General features: G+C 40.4%; 1 protein-coding gene across 1 annotated transcript in view; it reads right to left on the bottom strand.

Annotated features, from left to right (window-relative positions):
* Positions 1-7,377: 7,377 nt before the first annotated feature.
* Positions 7,378-17,076, bottom strand: part of LOC115143952 (coiled-coil domain-containing protein 186) — a 62,030-nt gene continuing 52,331 nt past the window's right edge. The window contains exon 10 of the mRNA XM_065015113.1: positions 7,378-7,481. Coding sequence (XP_064871185.1) covers positions 7,390-7,481 — 92 coding nt within the window. The 3' untranslated portion in view covers positions 7,378-7,389. The remainder of the gene's footprint in view (positions 7,482-17,076) is intronic.

Genomic DNA, 17,076 nt, shown 5'->3' with positions numbered 1-17,076 from the left:
CCCAGCCACGACTCATCTTCAATGCTCTTACTGAGGGAAGGAGGTTGTTGGCCAAGATCTCGCGATACATGGCCCCATCCATCCTCCCCTCAATACGGTGCAGCTGTCCTGTCCCCTTTGCAGAAAAGCATCCCCAAAGAATGTTTTCATCTCCATGCTTCACGGTTGGGATGGTGTTCCTGGGGTTGTACTCATCCTTCTTCTTCCTCCAAACACAGCGAGTGGAGTTTAGACCAAAAAGCTCTATTTTTTGGCTCATCAGACCACATGACCTTCTCCCATTCCTCCTCTGGATCATCCAGATGGTCATTGGCAAACTTCAGACGGGCCTGGACATGCGCTGGATTGAGCAGGGGGACCTTGCGTGCGCTGCAGGATTTTAATCCATGACGGCGTAGTGTGTTACTAATGGTTTTCTTTGAGACTGTGGTCCCAGCTCTCTTCAGGTCATTGACCAGGTCCTGCCGTGTAGTTCTGGGCTGATCCCCCACCTTCCTCATGATCATTGATGCCCCACGAGGTGAGATCTTGCATGGAGCCCCAAACCGAGGGTGATTGAACTTCTTCTATTTTCTAATAATTGCGCCAACAGTTGTTGCCTTCTGACCAAGTTGCTTGCCTATTGTCCTGTGGCCCATCCCAGCCTTGTGCAGGTCTACAATTTTCTCCCTGATGTCCTTACACAGCTCTCTGGTCTTGGCCATTGTGGAGACGTTGGAGTCTGTTTGATTGAGTGTGTGGACAGGTTTCTTTTATACAGGTAACGAGTTCAAACAGGTGCAGTTAATTCAGGTAATGAGTGGAGAACAGGAGGACTTCTTAAAGGAAAACTAACAAGTCTGTGAGAGACGGAATTCTTACTGGTTGGTAGGTGATCAAATACTTATGTCATGCAATAAAACGCAAATTAATTACTTAAAAATCATACCATGTGATTTTCTGGATTTTTGTTTTAGATTCCGTCTCTCACAGTTGATGTGTACCTATGATAAAAATTAGACCTCTATATGCTTTGCAAGTAGGAAAACCTGCAAAATCGGCAGTGTATCAAATACTTGTTCTCCCCCCTGTATCTATAGGTTAGGTCTACTTTATTGATCTCTCAACGTTCCTAATATTAAGCACATTGCTTATATTTATATAGCCTACCTGGCTGGCATGAAAATGACACGGGGAAAAGCATCCTCCATTCGCTATTTAAGTGTATAGATGAAATGTATTTTTTCCCCCCGCTGCCCGTTTAGATACATGTGCATGATAATGGTCCATTCGAAATCAAAACTAATTTCACACATATTATTTAGTATATGTAAAGACAAGATTAAATCAAGAATAGTGTGATGAGTGACAATATTAGTCTATCACTTATTAATTATATATTATCACTTGTGAATGATGACCAGCACTTTTTCTAATCATAGTCGCACACATCATGTAGCCTAGCCCATAGGCCTATATGTTTGGATAAGGTTTATATCACAACTAAAGTGGCCAAATAATTTATTAAAATTAAGCCTCATTAATCCGCTTTACAAGGGGTGTAGAGCCTAACTGGCATACATAAGCAGCGTGTGACATTCAAGTTTGGGGAAGATAATTTTCACCATAAAAATGCACATTTATAATAAACGCATTACATGAATAATCACATTTGTGGTCACTTTTGATAATGGTGTTTTCCGCTAATGGAAGATTCACGCTTATAGCCTACTGATGTGTGTGTAGAAATAGCCAAATAGTTTATCATCATTTTAAGCTAAACATTCTGATCTGTTGCGTCAGCCTCATTGCGTAAGAAATATGTACTGATGCTAGTGGTTGAATTAATTTGGGATCTACCACATCCCACAACTGTTCCAAACTATATTTGGAATATTTATTTTAATTGTATTTATTCGCACAGAATAGGTAAACTTTTGTACTATGGGGGAGAGTATATTGACATAGGCTAGTGCTTTTGCTGTTCGTTAGGCTTAGTCATCTTGTTGGCTGACGAAAAGTAAATGTGGACTTCTCCCAATATCTTCAATATGCACCTCGGAATTGGTTAAGGACGTGCGCAGTTGCGTCCTTGATGTATCTGTCTTGTGAGTGAGAGGTGCAGCACTCAGGAAGAAGGGAATTATAATTATTATATTTAGCCCAAGGGCACAAATACCACTGGCCCCAAAAGCCATGGATTTTTTTTAGGGGGCATTAGGGCCACACAAAGGGGATGCCAAATTATGAATGAGAGACTGATGAAGTGTTGTGTGGAAGCCAGGAGGGGATAAATGTGTTTATGCTCATTAATGGTCAATTACCGAGAGCTCGACAATCACCGGCTGACAACATTTAGTGACCGCCACATACCTATCTGCAGTTTAACTTCATAGTCATTGTATCATTAAAAATCTGCTGGAGTACAGAGCCAAGATACAAACAAATGTGTCACTGTCTAAATACTTTTGGACCTCACTGTATTTCAATTGTAAATGGCATGTGCTGATGACTGAAAATGTTTATGCATGAAAATGCTTTTCGTCACACACTTGCAGAGCAAAAAAACTTAATACACCAGCTGCGTCAGAGAACCGCAAATCAAACCATACCTGAGATAACTGACGAGCTGGGTAACAAATGTATTGATGATTTAGAGGTCAATTCATGCTTTCGTAACTTTTACTCACAATTATACACTTCAGAATCTGCTGGTAATCCTACCTTACTCGACACCTTCTTTGAGAACTTAGTTATTCCTACAGTTGAACCTGAGATAGCTGCTGAATTAGAAAAACAGTTCTCTGTAGAATATTGTTTTAGCAATTAAATCTATGCAGTGTGGCAAATCCCCTGGACCCAATGGAATTCCAGAAAAAAATATATCAAAAAAATGATCAGATCAACTCTCTCCTCTTGCTTTGCGTATTTGAGGAATCATTCTCCTCAAACTCTTTACCCTCAACAATGAGACAAGCATGTATTTAAATTATTCTGAAAAAGGGAAAAAAAACTTGAATGTGGTTCATATAGGCCAATTTCTTTACTGAATTGCGATGTAAGGATACTTTCTAAGATGATTGCCTGCTGTTTTGAGTCAGTCATTCTATTTTTCAAAATTAGACATCTTTACAATATACGTTATAATCCCTCTTCATCTGACAGAGATATTGTTATCACTTGATGCAGAGAAGACCTTTGATCGGGAGGAGTGGGATTATCTATTTTATACTCTCAAACTATTTGGATTCGGTCCCAATTTTATGTCCTGGTTCAAAGTCCTTCACTCTTCCCCTACAGCTGCAGTGCGCACAAATAATGACCTTCCTAGTTTCCAACGTGGACCAAGACAGGGATGTCTTCTATCCCCTCAGCTGTTTGCAATCGCAATTGAGCCTTTAGCCATAGCAATACGTAATAACATCACTATCAAAGGTATTCAAAGAGGGGGCATAGAGCATATAGTTTCACTCTATGTGGATGGTTCTACTAAAGACATTTGGTAAAATATCAGGGTATAAGGTTAATCTACAAAAAAATGAATTGATGCCTGCTAATCCTTCTGCCATGCAAACTTCTTTTAGTCATGTGACGACACAGACATGTAAATATTTGTGAATTTGGGTCACACACAATTTCAAAAGATCTCTACAAAGCCAATTTCCCTCCCTTGATACTCCGCCTGAAACAGGATCTTGAACGCTGGGATTTACTTTCTTTGGGTGGAAGAATTAGTACTGTTAAAATGAATATATTACATAAATTGTAATACTTATTTCAATGTATTCCTATCTCCATAGATAAACTGATATCTGCTTTTATCTGGAACAAGAAAAACCCTTGGATACGTAAGAGCGTATTACAGAGATCTCGTCCCCAGGTGGTCAAGCACTTCCAAACTTCCAATATTATTACTGGGCAGCTAATATAAGAATCATTCTATATTGGATGACAGAAATCCCTGTTACAGGCCCAAAATGGATGACGTTGGAGATCTCATCCTGTGGCCCCACCTCCTTAGCAGTCTTCCTCTGTTCAAAACTTGCATTACTAGTTTCCAAATACACTAAAAACCCTATTGTTAAAAATTCTCTAAAAATATGGAAACAGTTCAGGCCATCGTTTGGTCCCAGTGAATTTTCAACTTCTGCCCCAGTATTAAAGAACCATACATTCTCTCCATCATTAATAGACCGGGTGTTTCATATCTGGTCTGAAAAAGGGATCTCCTCACTGAACGACGGTTCTCTAAGATACTGGAGAGTCCTATAGAACCTTCTGCCTTTATTAAATTATTCGGAGTGTCACCACAGGAGGCCCCTCAACAGTTCTATGGGCAACATGCTGGCATTTACTTCTCTTCTAGCTAGATGTTTTCTTCTATTTTAGTGGAAGGATTGTTTTCCTCCTACTTTTTTTAACCATTGGATAAAAGGTAGCTATGCAACATCTCAAGCTAGAGAAAATTCACAACTCTATTAGGGGTTACTATCCTTTGTAGAAAACATGGACCCAGGTAATTTCACAACTCCATAAACAACCCAAATTGGAATTGGTATAATTATTTTGACTATTTTTAAATACTTTTTTTTGGGGATAAAGAGTTACAGTTGGTGAGGTATTTTATGAATATTAAAGCAAATGTATATAGTTTTGTTTTGTATTTATTATGGATCCCCATTAGCTGCTGCTTTGGCAGCACGTTACAATACATTTCACTACACATTAAATGTGCGCCCTCAGGCCACTACTCTACCAACACATTTCTATAACACAAAATCCATGTGTAGATGTGTATATGTTAGCTGTATATACTGTACAGTTCAAGTCGGAAGTTTACGTACACTTAAGGTTGGCGTCAATAAAACTCATTTTTCAACCACTCCACAAATTTCTTGTTAACGATGTATAGTTTTGGCAAGTTGGTTAGGACATCTACTTTGTGCATGAATCAAGTAATTTTTCCAACAACTGTTTACAGACAGATTATTTCACTTATAATTCACTGTATCACAATTCCAGGGACTCAGAAGTTGACATACACTAAGTTGACTGTGCCTTTAAACAGCTTGGAAAATGCCAGAAAATGATGTCATGGCTTTAGAAGCTTCTGATAGGCTAATTGACATCATTTGAGTCAATTGGAGGTGTACCTGTGGATGAATTTCATGGCCTACCTTCAACCTCAGTGCCTCTTTTCTTGACATCATGGGAAAATCAGAATAAATCAGCCAAGACCTCAGAAAAAAAATTGTAGATCTCCACAAGTCTGGTTCATTCTTGGGAGCAATTTCCAAACGCCTAAAGGTACCACGTTCATCTGTACAAACAATAGTACGCAAGTATAAACACCATGGAACCACACTGCCGTCATACCGCTCAGGAAGGAGACGCGTTCTGTGTCCTAGAGATTAACGTACTTTGGTGCAAAAAGTGCAAACAAATCCCAGAACAGCAGCAAAGGACCTTGTGAAGATGCTGGAGGAAACAGGTACAAAAGTATCTAAATCCACAGTAAAACGAGTCCTATATCGACATGACCTGAAAGACCACTCAGCAAGGAAGAAGCCACTGCTCCAAAACCGCCATAACAAAAGCCAGAATACGGTTTGCAACTGCACATGGTGACAAAGATCATACTTTTTGGAGAAATGTCCTCTGATCTGATGAAACAAAAATAGAACTGCTTGGCCATAATGACCATTGTTATGTTTGGAGGAAAAAGGGGGAGGCTTGCAAGCTGAAGAACACCATTCCAACCGCGAAGCACAGGGGTGGCAGCATCATGTTGTGGGGGTGCTTTGCTGCAGGAGGGACTGGTGCACTTCACAAAATAGATGGCATCATGGGGTAGGAAAATAATGTGGATATATTGAAGAAACTTCTCAAGACATCAGTCAGGAAGTTAAAGCTTGGTCGCAAATTGGTCTTCCAAATGGACAATGATCACAAGCATACTTCCAAAGTTGTGGCAAAATGGCTTAAGGACAACAAATTCAAAGTATTGGAGCTGCCATCACAAAGCCCTGACCTCAATCCTATAGAAAATGTGTGGGCAGAACTGAAAAAGTGTGTGTGAGCAAGGAGGCCTACAAACCTGTCTCAGTTACACCAGCTCTGTCAGGAGAAATGGGCCAAAATTCACCCAACTTATTGTGGGAAGCTTGTGGAAGGCTACCCAAAACATCTGACCAAGTTAAACAATTTAAAGGCAATGCTACCAAAAACTAATTGAGTGCATGTAAACATCTGACCCACTGGGAATGTAATGAAAGAAATAAAAGCTGAAATAAATCACTCTACTATTATTCTGACATTTCACATCCTTAAAATAAAGTGGTGATCCTAACTGACCTAAGACATGGTATTTTTACTGGGGTTAAATGTCAGGAATTGTGAAAAACTGAGTTTAAAGGTGTATGTAAACTTCTGACTTCAACTGTAGATGGTAAAACAGAAGGGCGCCTAAGTTGGACCCTCGTGGGATGCCAATGTATCAGTAAAGAGAGTCCAACTGAGTGTCCCCCAGATGAACCCTTTGACTTTGGTTTGTCATCCAATTAGTGGCTTCAGTGGACACATTAAGGGAGGATAGTTTGGATAGAAGGACCTCATGATTCATACTATCAAAGGCCTTTTTAAGATCCAAAAAGACTGTGCCCACTTCACCACCTATGTCCAGTTTAGATTTAATGCACTCCAGAAAATAGCAATTGGCTGTTTGTGTAGAATGATTAGTTCTGAACCATTTGATGTATGGAGTTGCCCTGAATGAGGTGATCAGTCAGCCACCCATCTTTCAGCTACCTTTTGATAGCACTGGTATAGGTCGGTCATTTTCCACCAGTCGCCAGATTTTAAAACGGGTATCACTGCAGCATACTTCCAATATGGGAAGAACCCATATTTGATGGACAGATTAACTGTATGTACAATAGGGGCAATCAGATAATATTTGTATTTCTTTAGGAATACAGTGTCTAGACCAAATACATATTTTGTTCTAGAGCTCCTGAAGAAGCTAATAATACTGTCCACTGCTGATGCTGAGATTTCAAGAATTCTGAATATTGGTTTATTATTATCTATGGGAGTGAGAACTGTGGTCTTGGTTGAAAATCTTTGAGCCAGTTCCCCGACAGAGTAAAACAAAACATTGTTAAAGGTGGTGGATATGAAATTGGAGCCTTGAATTAGAATCCCATTCATCTTTAATTCGGGACGCTTTTTGGACTTTTCAGCTCCTCTCCCTGTTAGTTTGTTGAGATTTTCCCAAATCCCTTTGCCATTTCCTTTTGCTTCATTGATCAGGAAGAACTGAGGACTTAAAAAAATATATATATGCCACCGTACTTCTCAGTGATGTTAAATATACATCTGTCATCATTCTTACCAGACTTCAGTGCCTTTTCAAGGAAAACTCCCGTTCTCTGATCTGCCTCCAGAGGTCCTTGTTGAGCCATGGTAGAGAGGTTTTCCGTCTTGGCTTACGTTGAAATTTCCTGGTAAAAGAGGTATCCACTTTGTCAATAGCTGACAGAAATGTTGTGTATCCAGACTCTGGGTCTTCATTGCGTAATAGATCAGACCAGTCAATTTGACTCATAGCTTCATCACTTTTCGGGATTTTCAGATATGCCAGTTAGTAAGTTAATGGATGTAGTTATTCAATCAGGTCTGTTAGTGAACACCAGATCAATTATAGTCTGGGATGTCTGTGTTACTCTGGTTGATCCTTGTATTATTTGACTCAGGTTGAAATGCTCTGTGATTAAAAAATTCTGCAAGTTTTGTTTTTCCAGTTTATATTGAAAATCGCCCATGAAGATAAGCTCCTTCTTATGATGACATTCTTTAAGCATGGCATTAACATGGTGAAAAAAATAGATATCAGATGTTGGTGGTCAATATAATCCAATAACAGTTTAAGACATTAGGGGAGAGGAAAACATTCAGCCCCATACATCCAAGGTCATTGGTATGTTTACATGATACGATTGCATTTAAAGTTATCGTTCATGTACATAATGAATTTAACCCCCTCTGCCCTCTCCCTCTGGAATATGGGATATCCAGGGACAGTAAAGGCAGAAGGAGAGGATTTATTCAGCCATGTTTCAAAGAAACAGAAAGAAATCAAGATTAGAAATAATGTGATGAATTTTCAGATGACCTCCTAATATTTCTCTAGGCTTGGAACGAGGGTCCCAGAGTATTTTAGCCTGATTAACGGTTTGAAAAAGGTTCATAGTACAATGTTTTCTAATAGCTGGGTTAAGGGAACTGAGTTTCTGTCTCGAAGGCGGATTTTGTTTGGGACACAGATTGCTCATTCTCTTGAAAAGCCATGTTAGTGACAGAGGTTATGCTCACATACACAGAATGTCCTTCTCTGAACCAGGTAAAATAGGCTACTCAAATATAGATTATTTCAAATCATGCATGTTCCACCATTCATCAATGATTTCGGGTCTGGATAGCTAATTAGGGGGACTTTGCCACTTCTCCCAGAATTACATCCTCCATATCAGCCATTTTTTTCTGCAGGTGTCCTAACTCCAGAGAGCGTGTTACCCTGGGCTGCTTGGGTGTTTGTTGATTCCAGATTGTTTGAATGAAGGCCAGCATTGATGTTTGGCTGCCTTCTATTGTATTCCCCAGAGAGTTGCACCGCCTTCGGGGTCCCTTATTATCCTCAGAGTTTTTGGGTTATGATTGTCACTGGTCTCAGTAGCCCCTTTCCCAGCTTCTTTTTAAACATCTTCCCTCTTCTTCTTCTTCTTCTTTTTCTTGGAATGAGAGGTCATTGCTGTAGACTCTGGCTCACCAGATACCAACTCAAATAATTAATTTACTCCACCATTGTCCTCGGGAGCCGAGAAGTTCTGTTCTTCAACCTGTCTCACTTTCTGTCATTTCAGCTGGGATACGTCTGCCCTACTCATGGGGACTGGATTGTTGTCCTGCACAGTGTGAAAAAGTTTCCTCTATGCACCTTATGTTGTCCAGTGTAGTAGGACTGTACTCTACCATCTCCTGACCCCCTCTAGAGTGAGATTGTGTCTGCCAGTCCTGTCTACACGCAGGGCCTTGTCCATTATAAAATACTTTGATCCAGTGAGGGCCTACCTTTACAGACTGTGTCATGGGAGTGATGGGTGCTGCTTCAACATATACAAAACTATCTTCATAGGAGCAGTTTGTGAGTTGACCCTTGTATCTTATCATGTGCCTCAACAATCTCCCCACCACCTTACATCCAGATTTAGCCAGAAACTCAGTCACAACACTATCATCTGCTGATTCAGGTAGTTCTTTAATTGTAACTTGAATTGAACACAACATGTTTTCCTCTGACTGTTATTCCTTTGATCAGAAGCTTTGTCCTTGCTTCCTTACTGAGAAGATATAAATGCCAGAGTGAACGTACTCTCTGTACTGACCTCAAGTGACCTCGGGCTGCCATTTGAGAATCCATAGGCGAATGAGTAAACTCACACTACCATCAATTCTACTTGCTAACATGCAATCATTGGAAAATAAAATTGATGATCTATGATTACAAATATCCTACCAACAGGACATTAAAAACTGCAATATCTTATGTTTCACCGAGTGGTGGCTGAATGACGACACAGATAATATAGAGCTGTAGGGATTTTCAATGCACCGGCAGAACAGAGAAGCTACGTCTGGAAAGATGAGGGGTGGGGTGTGTGTATTTTTGTCAATAACAGCTGGTGCGCAATGTCTAATATTAAAGAAGTCTCGAGGTATTGCTCGCCTGAGGTAGAGTACCTAATAATAAGCTGTAGACCACACTATCTACTAAGAAAGTTCTCATCTATATTATTCGTCGCCATCTATTTACCACTAAGACGTTGGTAGCCATGAAGTGCTTTGAAAGGCTGGTCATGCCTCACATCAACTGCATCCTTCCAGATACCTGTGACCTACTCCAATTCACATACCGCCCCAACAGATCCACAAATGACACAATCACACTGCACTTTCCCACCTGGACAAAAGGAACACCTATGTGAGAATGCTGTTCATTGACTACAGCTCAGCATTCAACACTATAGTGCCCGAGAAGCTCATCACTAAGCTAAGGACCCTGGGACTAAACACCTCCCTCTGCAACTGGATCCTGGACTTCCTGACTGGCTGCCCCCAGGTGGTAAGGGTAGGCAACAACACGTCTGCCAAGCTGATCCTCAACACTGAGCCCCTCAGGGGTGTGTACTTAGTCCCCTCCTGTACTCTCTGTTCACCCACGACTGCGTGGCCAAACACAACTCCAACACCATCATTAAGTTTGCTGACAACACAACAGTGGTAGGCCTGATCACCAACAATGATGAGACAGCCTATAGGGAGGAGGTCAGAGAACTGGCAGTGTGGTGCCAGGACAACAACCTCTCCCTCAATGTGAGCAAGACTAAGGAGCTGATCGTGGACTACAGGAAAAGGCGGGTCGAACAGGCCCCCATTAACATCAACGGGGCTGCAGTGGAGCGGGTCGAGAGTTCCTTGGTGTCCACATCACCAAAAATCTATCATGGTCCAAACACACCAAGACAGTCATGAAGAGGGCACGACAAAACCTTTTCCCCCTCAGGAGACTGAAAAGATTTGTCATGGGTCCCCAGATCCTCAAAAGGTTCTACAGCTGCACCATTCGGGAGCATCCTGACATGCTGCATCACCGCCTGGTATGGCAACTGCTCAGCATCTGACTGTAAGGCGCTACTGAGGGTAGTGCATACGGCCAAGTACACCACTGGGGCCAAGCTCCCTGCAATCCAGGACCTACAGTTGAAGTCGGAAGTTTACATACACTGAGGTTGGAGTCATTAAAACTTGTTTTTCAACCACTCCGCAAATGTCTTGTTGACTATAGTTTTGTTAACCGAACCCGTTAGCGGGATTAAATTCAACAACATACGGTGATCGCTACAAAAATAGTCATATTAAACATTCATGAAAATACAAGTGGCTCACATGTATCGTAAGCCTAGAATCTTGCTAATTCAACTGCGTTGTCAGATTTAAAAAAGGATTTACTGCGAAAGAATACGATGCGATTATCTGAGGACAGAGCCCCATAAAAAAAAACTTTCAACCAGCACAGGTGTAACAAAATCACAAATTGCAATAAAATAAATAGTTTACCTTTGACGATCTTCCTCTGTTTGCAATCCCAATGCTCATTGTTACACAATGAATGGTCTTTTGTTTGATAAAAACAATTTTTATAGCCTAACACGAAACATTTTGTGAACCGCTTGTGTTGAACTCAGTCTCATTCAATTTTCGACGACACATTCGATGTAAATATACACACTAAACGTGACTTTATCCAGTCATGTTTGGTTTCATTGCAATCAACTGGTTGTTTGTAACACAACCAAACTTGATGGGTCATTTCGCGGGACGTATTAACTGAAAGAAACCGATTTGAAGACAAGTAATGACATCATTGTGCACCAATGATATGACCGCTGTTTTGTTGATTGACTGTATTTTAACCCAATGACCACTGATCGTCTTGAAATCTAGCTTGGTTGATAGCCAATGAGCTGAGGTAAACGGCAATATGTAATGGTTATGTGTTGGAAGACCAACCCATGTAGTAAACTCCGGCGTAAAGAGGGTCATTCGCCATTGAAGATTCATACTGGAGCCACGCATGTTACGCACAGCACTATTTTGGTAAAGCGCATCTTCAGCTGTCTATATATCAATAAGTATGGCGACTAAATCAGGGAAAGCTAAATCTAGGTCTAGATATACAGATGTACACACAAAGTGAGACAGAGATTGTTGGAGGACGATTCATTTAGCTAGCATAGCTTTGATTTCCAAATGGAGGAATATGTTTAGAACGGAGAGGACATCGTTTTGGACTGGTAAGTTCTTCTCATGCTAATGCCGTTGTTTGAAATTAATAATATAAAACATGGGATTTTTTAAATTTTAGTAGCAATATATAAAAATATAATGAAATGTGTGAAGTACACGTTGGATATACATTGTGGGTGGGGGTATGTTTGTATGTATGTGTATGACCCATAGCCTATGTTTGTATGTATGTGTATGACCCATAGCCTGTTTGTGTGTGCATATATACATATTGTGGATTAGAGGGAGCATGGCCGAGATGAGTGTGTCTGCCGCTCCACCTCACCCCACCCCCACATGAAATAGCCTATTTGAGGCTGTTGAGGAGAGGGCAGGCCCACAACAATGGCCAAAGTGAAATGGAGAGAGTAGATACAGCTGGTCTGTTGTAATATAATAAAGACAGTAGATCTAGCTGGTCTGTCATAATATAATAGAGATAGTAGATCTAGCTTAAATGTCATAATATAAAATAGACAGTAGATCTAGTTGGTCTGTCATAATATAAATGAGACAGTAGATCTAGCAGGTCTATAATAATATATTCAACCTTATGTTCCCTGTACTCTATATATATATATATATATATATATATATATATATGTATGTTTATTATACCTGTTGATATGTCAAACTATTCTAACTGAACATTTTCTTTCACAGTGACACTGACTCTGAATGAGAGCCCCCAGTGCCAAGGTGTCCATCCCCCACTGAAGCTGGTTCATCCAGCCGGACACCTGTTGTCTCAGCACTACTGGGGCATGGACCGCAAAAAATGTCCCCATTCCAACTGCACTAAAGGACCTTAAGAGCATGGGAGGTGTGGACCTGTCAGATGCGCTGATAGGCTATTACAATGTTCTCCATAAGACGATGAAATGGTACAAGACCTTCTTGTACGACATTACTGTGGTGAATGCATTCATCCTACACAAGGAAATGGCTAAGAGCTGTGAAAAGCCCCCCATCTCACAGCTAGCCTTCAGAGAGCTGCTCATCAAGGAGCTTGCTGGCTACAGCACCACGTTCTGCTCCTGCCACAAGTGGTGTTAATCTGCCCAAATTTATTTCTGCAGGCATGGATGTGCCTCAGGGCCAAAAGGGCACAAGCATAGAGGCGTCACTGTGTTCTTTGCAAAATGAAGTCCCCATCACCTGCACATGCTTGGTGACCCTCTGCTTTACAGCAGAAAGAGACTGCTATGGCACCTGGCATCAGCAGCACAATATTGTGTAGATGACGGAGGGTCTTCCAAATATTGAACTTTTTTTTTTTCATGTTTCTTCTCCATTTTTTTTTGGGGGGGGCTGTTTTAGAATACCATTTTGGTATTTTGTATATAGTTATTCAATTCAAAATGTATAACTTCACCAATTTGGCCACTTGGGTACATTTGGGCTACTTGTGTGGGACACCTGGGTGACTTCATGATACATGTCACGTAGCACACTCATTTTTGAAGTTATCATTCTGAAACTTTGCACAAGTACTGTTGCCCTCTTATATTTTTCACTGAAATTGTCCCCATCATCCTATCGGAATGTTTGTTTTGTCTTGTTAATTTTAAAGACGATGATACAACAATAAAAATAAAAAAGTATGTTTGTTTCATTGTATTATCTAAACCAGATCTATTTCTCCTACATTCAATTCACATTTACTAACTTCAGAGTGTTTTCTTTCAAATGAAACCAATAATAAGCATATCCTTGGTTCTGGGCCTGAGCTACTGGCAGTTAGATTTGGGTATGTCTTCAGGCGGAAATTGAAAAAAGTAGGGGGTAAGAGGTTAAGTCAGTTAGGTCATCTATAACAAGTAATTTTTCCAACCATTTTTATTTTATTTATTTTATTTTACCTTTATTTTACTAGGCAAGTCAGTTAAGAACAAATTCTTATTTTCAATGACGGCCTAGGAACAGTGGGTTAACTGCCTGTTCAGGGGCAGAACGACAGATTTGTACCTTGTCAGCTCGGGGATTTGAACTTGCAACCTTCCGGTTACTAGTCCAACGCTCTAACCACAGATTATTTCACTTATAATTCACTGTATCACAATTCCAGCAGGTCAAAAGTTTACATACAAAGTTGACTGTTTCTTTAAACAGCTTGGAAAATTCCAGAAAATGATGTCATGGCTTTAGAAGCTTCTGAAAGGCCAATTAACATAATTTCAGTCAATTGGAGGTGTACCTGTGGATGTATTTCAAGGCGTACCTTCAAACTCTGTGCCTCTTTGCTTGACATCATGAGAAAAAAATAAAAAATCAGCCAAGACCTCCACAATTCTGGTTCATCCTTGAGAGCAATTTCCAAACGCCTGAAGGCACCACATTCATCTGTACAAACAATAGTATGCAAGTATAAACACCATTGGACCACGCAGCTGTCATACCGCTCAGGAAGGAGATGCATTCTGTATCCTAGAGATTAACGTACTTGGTGCAAAAAGTGCAAATCAATTCCAGAGCAACAGTACAAGGACCTTGTGAAGATGCTGGAGGAAACAGGTACAAAAGTATCAATATCCACAGTAAAACGAGTCCTATATCGTCCTATAACCTGAAAGGCCACTCAGCAAGGAAGAAACCACTGATCCAAAACGGCCATAAAAAGCCAGACTACGGTTTGCAACTGCACATGGGGGGGGACAAAGATCATACTTTTTGGAAAAATGTCCTCTGGTCTGATGAAACAAAAATATAACTGTTTGGCCATAATGACCATCATTATGTTTGGAGGAAAAAGGGGGATGCTTGCAACCCGAAGAACACCATCCCAACCGTGAAGCACGGGGGTGCAGCATCATGTTGTGGGGGTGCTTTGCTGCAGGAGGGACTGATGCACTTCACAAAATAGATGGCATCATGAGGCAGGAAATTATGTGGATAAATTGAAGCATCATCTCAAGAGATCAGTCAGGAAGTTAAAGCTTGGTCGCAAATGGGTCTTCCAACTGGACAATGACCCAAGCATACTTCCAAAGTTGTGGCAAAATGGCTTAAGGACAACAAAGTCAAGGTATTGGAGTGGCCATCACAAAGCCCTGACCTCAATCCCATAAAACAGTTGTGGGAAGTTGCGAGCAAGGAGGCCTACAAACCTGACTCCGTTACACCAGCTCTGTCAGGAGGAATGGGCCAAAATTCACCCAACTTATTGAGGGAAGCTTGTGGAAGGCTACACGAAACGTTTGACCAAAGTTAAACAATTTAAAGGCAATGCTACCAAATACTAATTGAGTGTATGTAAACTTCTGACCCACTAGATTTTGATGAAGGAAATAAAAGCTGAAATAAATCATTCTCTCTACTATTATTCTGACATTTCACATTCTTAAAATAAAGTGGTAATTCTAACTGACCTAAAACAGTGAACTTTTACTCGGGTTAAATGTCAGGAATTGTGAAAAACTGAGTTTAAATGTATTTGGCTAAGGTATATGTAAACTTCCGACTTCAACTATATATAATAGGCGGTGTCAGAGGAAAGCCCATAAAATTGTCAGACACTCCAGTCACCCAAGTCATAGACTGTTTTCTCTGCTACTGTATGGCAAGCGGTACCGGAGCACCAAGTCTTGGACCAAAAGGCTCCTTAACAGCTTCTACCCCTAAGCCATAAGACTGCTGAACAACTAATCAAATGGCCACCGGACTATTCCATTGACCCCCCCCTCCATTTGTTTTGTACACTGCTGCTACTCTCTGTTTATTATCTATGCATAGTCACTTCATCCCTACCTACATGTACCAATGACCTCTAACGTGTACCGCCGCACACTGACTCGGTACTGGTACCCCCTGTATATAGCTCCGTTATTGTTATGGTGTTACTTTTTGGTTATTTTTACTTTAGTTTATTTGGTAAATATTTTCTTAACCAACAATGCAGTTAAAGAAGAGTTAAGGGCTTGTAAGTATTTCACGATAAGGTCTACACTTGTATTCGGAGCATGAACAAATAAAGTTTGATTCTATTTGAAATGGTTTGGATGAGTTTCATGTATGAGACTGTGGTAGAGATGATCCTCCTTAATGGGGTTGGCTATGGCCTCCTCCTTTGTCAGAATTTCTCTCTCATGATAAAAAAATAGGTAGGCTTTTTTGAGATTTTGTCCCACAACCTTGCTCAAGGTCTCATTTTCCTTGACATTAGTTTTTGCATTGCTGGAAATAGCCACAAAAACAGCAGCCATTTTAATTGTAGTGTTAATGTTTAAAGTAATTTGTTTAACATTGAAATGTATCAACAATTCAGCATTATACAGTGAAGATACTTCCTACTCAATAATTGATGGATGGTTGATAAACATTTTTAAGAATTTGAAGTTAGGATAGCCTGAATATGTGAATTTTTGGTTTGGTGCCTCTAGCTTAAACGGTTCAAGAGTTACTGTTGGTAAGTCATGTTATGCTAATTTATGCAAATGTATATACTTATTAGTTGATAAGTGTTTAAGAAAATGTACTTATGAACATGAGCAAAGTAGTTTAGAATCTCCAACTTGAATACGTATAATGTAGATAGTAGATGTATGTAGATGTAAATAACTCTATTTCTTGAACTGCATTGTTGGTTAACTTCTAATGGCTGGGGGCAGTATTGAGTAGCTTGGATGAATAAGGTGCCCAGAGTAAACTGCCTGCTACTCAGTCCCAGTTGCTAATATATGCATATTATTAGTATATTTGGACAGAAAACACTCTGGAGTTTCTATAACTGTTTGAATGATGTCTGTGAGTATAACAGAACTCTAATGGCAGGCAAAAACCTGAGAAAAAATCCACCAGGAAATGCGAAATCTGAGGTTGGTCGTTTTTCAACCCATTCCCTATTGAAGATCCAGTGGGATATTGGTCATGTTGCACTTCCCAAGGCTTCCACTAGATGTCAACAGTCTTTAGAACCTTGTTTGATGCTTCTACTGTGAAGTGGGGGCGAATGAGAGGGGAATGAGTCAGAGGTTTGCCAGAGAGCCACAAGCTGGTGATGCTTGTCCACGTGAGAGCGAGCTCTGTTCCATTGCATTTCTACAGACAAAGGAATTCTCTGGTTGGAACATTGAAGATTTATGTTAAAAACATCCTAAAGATTGATTCTATACTTCATTTGACATGTTTCTACGGACTGTAACGGAACTTTTTGACTTTTCGTCTGCTCCTAGCGAACGCGCTTCGTGAGTTTGG

Source organism: Oncorhynchus nerka, unplaced genomic scaffold (genome assembly GCF_034236695.1).
Source record: "Oncorhynchus nerka isolate Pitt River unplaced genomic scaffold, Oner_Uvic_2.0 unplaced_scaffold_1689, whole genome shotgun sequence".
Taxonomy (NCBI): domain Eukaryota; kingdom Metazoa; phylum Chordata; class Actinopteri; order Salmoniformes; family Salmonidae; genus Oncorhynchus; species Oncorhynchus nerka.
The sequence above is the reverse complement of the archived record's forward strand: the minus strand, read 5'-3'. Positions and strand labels throughout refer to the sequence as shown.